The 2,939-nt window shown below is 39.0% G+C and overlaps 1 protein-coding gene across 1 annotated transcript in view; it reads right to left on the minus strand.

The window, feature by feature from the left end:
- Window positions 1–1,272, minus strand: part of LOC104778569 (SNF2 domain-containing protein CLASSY 3-like) — a 7,061-nt gene extending 5,789 nt beyond the window's left edge. Inside the window, exon 1 of the mRNA XM_010503022.1 lies at window positions 179–1,272. Coding sequence (XP_010501324.1) covers window positions 179–1,272 — 1,094 coding nt within the window. The remainder of the gene's footprint in view (window positions 1–178) is intronic.

Consider the following 2,939-nt stretch of genomic DNA (forward strand, 5'->3'; position numbering starts at 1 on the left):
CTTCCTTTCCGCTATAGAGACATTCCTGACTGGTAGACTGACCTTTAAGAAATCATCATCATCTGTATTATCTCCAACCACCTCCTTTAAATTGAATTCACCGTCACTCGAGGAAGAAGATGAAGATGAGGACGATGATGATGATGATGATGATGAAGAAGATGGATCCTCCGAAGACAGGGAGTGGACTGTTTTATCATCTTTGGTGTTATTGTCTGCACTCTCTGCATTCTCTTCTTCATCTCCCTCAGTTTCACTTGTGCTATTACCATCACTGAGAGATTCTACGATTCTGCTAGTGTCCTCAAAAAGCTTCTTCTTGGCTGAAGCTCTGGCTCCAATTTCAGACTCAGAATCTGAAAGAATCTCTATCTCACCAGGGACTGGTTTTACAACAACCAAACCTTTAGTCTCAGGGGAACACATATCCATCACACATGTGTTCTGTTCAGACACCTCTCTTAACTTAGAAGAGCTCGGAACTGATATCCCAACATCCAAATTTGTAATCTCAGGAGAAAACTTCTCATTCACACATGTGTGCTGTTCAGACACATCTCTTAACTTGGAGGAGCTCGGACCTGGTTTCTCCACATCAAAATCTCTAATCTCAGGGGAACACTTCTCCTTTACACATGTGTTCTGTTCAGACACATCCCTTAACTTAGAGGAGCTCGGACCTGATTTCTCCATATCAAAATCTCTAATCTCAGGGGAACACTTCTCCTTCACACATGTGTTCGGTTCAGACAAATCTCTTAACTTTGAGGGGCTCGGACCTGATTTTTCCACATCCAAATCTCCAATCTCAATCTCAGGGGAACACTTCTCCTTTACACATGTGTTCTGTTCCCCAAAAGAGCTAGGAACTGAGTTCTTCCCCACATCCAAATCACTAACCCTAAAAGAAGTCTCTTTCACAGACGTGTGGTGTTCAGACCCATCTCTGAACTTAGAGGAGCTAGGACCTGATTTCTCCACATTCAGATCCCTAATAATCCTAGAGAAACTCTCCTTCACAGAGTTGTTCTGAACAGACCCAGCCCTTAAACCAGCAGAGTACCTGTCATTTTCTTGAACAGGAGGAGGAAGACGGTTGTGGTAAGTAGGTGTGATGTCCTCAACGTCAGAATCGGGGTCTTTTCTTCTTCTCGGCCTTCGTTTCTTTGGAGGAGATATCACAGGAGCTTCTACCTCCATCTTCTTCCGCTTATTAACCACCTGAAGACGCTGCCTGCTCCGGGACTTAACTCTCTTCCCAATCCACTCCATTAGGGCAAAACAAAGAACTGAAAAAGAAACACAGGATTGAGAGCAAAGACTGTAGGAAACCGTAGCGAAGACAAGATAATGAGTCTGAGAAAGAAAAAAGAAAAAAATCTGCCAAGAAAGAGAGAGAGACAAAAGTAAGAACCTTGGACAAGAAAAATGAGTCTTCCTTGAGATCGAAAGGGTTAAGGAGAAGATGATGAAGTGTAATGACTGTATGTAAAGAGTAAAGACTTTGGAGAATTTTGAGTATTCAGAAGATTGGACAGAAGAAAGTGATGGGCGGAGAGAGAAAAGGGTCATGAAGAAAGCGTGATGTCAAAGCCAAAGCATGCTATTTCAGGACTACTCATACCGCCAAAACTTTGACCCAAAAACGTACTATGTAGTATTTTCCACACTCTCTCCTCTCTCTCTCTGCTTTATTTTTTCTCAGTTTTCTTACATTTTCCACAAACCAGCTCATTAATCAGTTTCCATTTCAAGCTTTTTTTTTTTTTTTTTCTTTTCCTCCTCAAAATTACTTTTTGACCACTCAAAAAATTATGAGTCAGAACCTAAAACGTCATTCTGCAGTTGCAAGACAAACCAATGTGTAATAAATGTCTTACAGCTTCTAATTTCTTTAAATGTGATATTTTACATTTGTCTTTTTTGTATAAAAGCAATTTCATCTCTCAATTCTCTTTAACACAATATCAAGATATTAATAAAAAGCAAATAACATCATTACAATAGAGAGTAGGAGTCTGCAAAGACATTAATATAGGAGAATGGGTTCACGCAAAAGTGATCTTGGGACTTGGTCATTTTACATCACTAAACAAAGTTCTAAGTTTGAAGAAGGATAACTTTTTACACCAACTTAGCTTTGGTGCCTACCTTTAATCTAATCATAGTAATGAGCATCACCATCACATCCTATGAGAATTTAAGCAGATTAGGAAAAAGAAAGTTAAAAGTGTGTCTAATACGTCAAAGATAACAACTTGCTAAAGGGACCATTGCATTAATCTCCTAATAAATTCACTTTGTTTTTGTTTTTGTTTTTTTCTGTGAGAAAGCTCGTATGAAATTGAATAACAAGGGTATTGTAATTAGAACTTAGAAGCACACACACTGTATGATCTAAAACTGAATAACAAAATAAAAAGAGAATAACTTTTGATTAAACTCTTACCATCCACAGTAGTTGTAACAAAGCCGCATTGGTTCTTTTCTATAAATATAACAATGGAAGATTCAAAAACCTGAGAGCTTCTTCATGAGTTGGGTTCGTCCTCCTGAGCCTTCTTAAGCCCGTAACATTGCCTCGATGAGAAATCATAACCATCTCTCAAAGACTCAAACCAATCCACCAACAGTTAGAGTCTCCCAAGAACATACCAAGATCTTTGAAGGCAAAGTGTTCTTCCAAAAACGGAATGGTCAAACACATTAAGTCCCCGAAGAACATAGTACCAAATAAAAAGATGGTAACATGTTTTAAAAACTCTGTTCTCGTTTCCCAAACCCTGGGGAATGCAAAGCCGAATCTTTTGTCATGACGATTATGTTCTTGGGCCTGCTTCTTCGTCTATTCTTGTCCAAAGTAGATTCCGGAAAAAGTTACCACCTTTTCGTCTTCGTCGGTAAAGCGACCTCTTTGTAAATGTATTATAGCCTTTTAA

Source organism: Camelina sativa, chromosome 3 (assembly GCF_000633955.1).
Source record: "Camelina sativa cultivar DH55 chromosome 3, Cs, whole genome shotgun sequence".
NCBI lineage: Eukaryota > Viridiplantae > Streptophyta > Magnoliopsida > Brassicales > Brassicaceae > Camelina > Camelina sativa.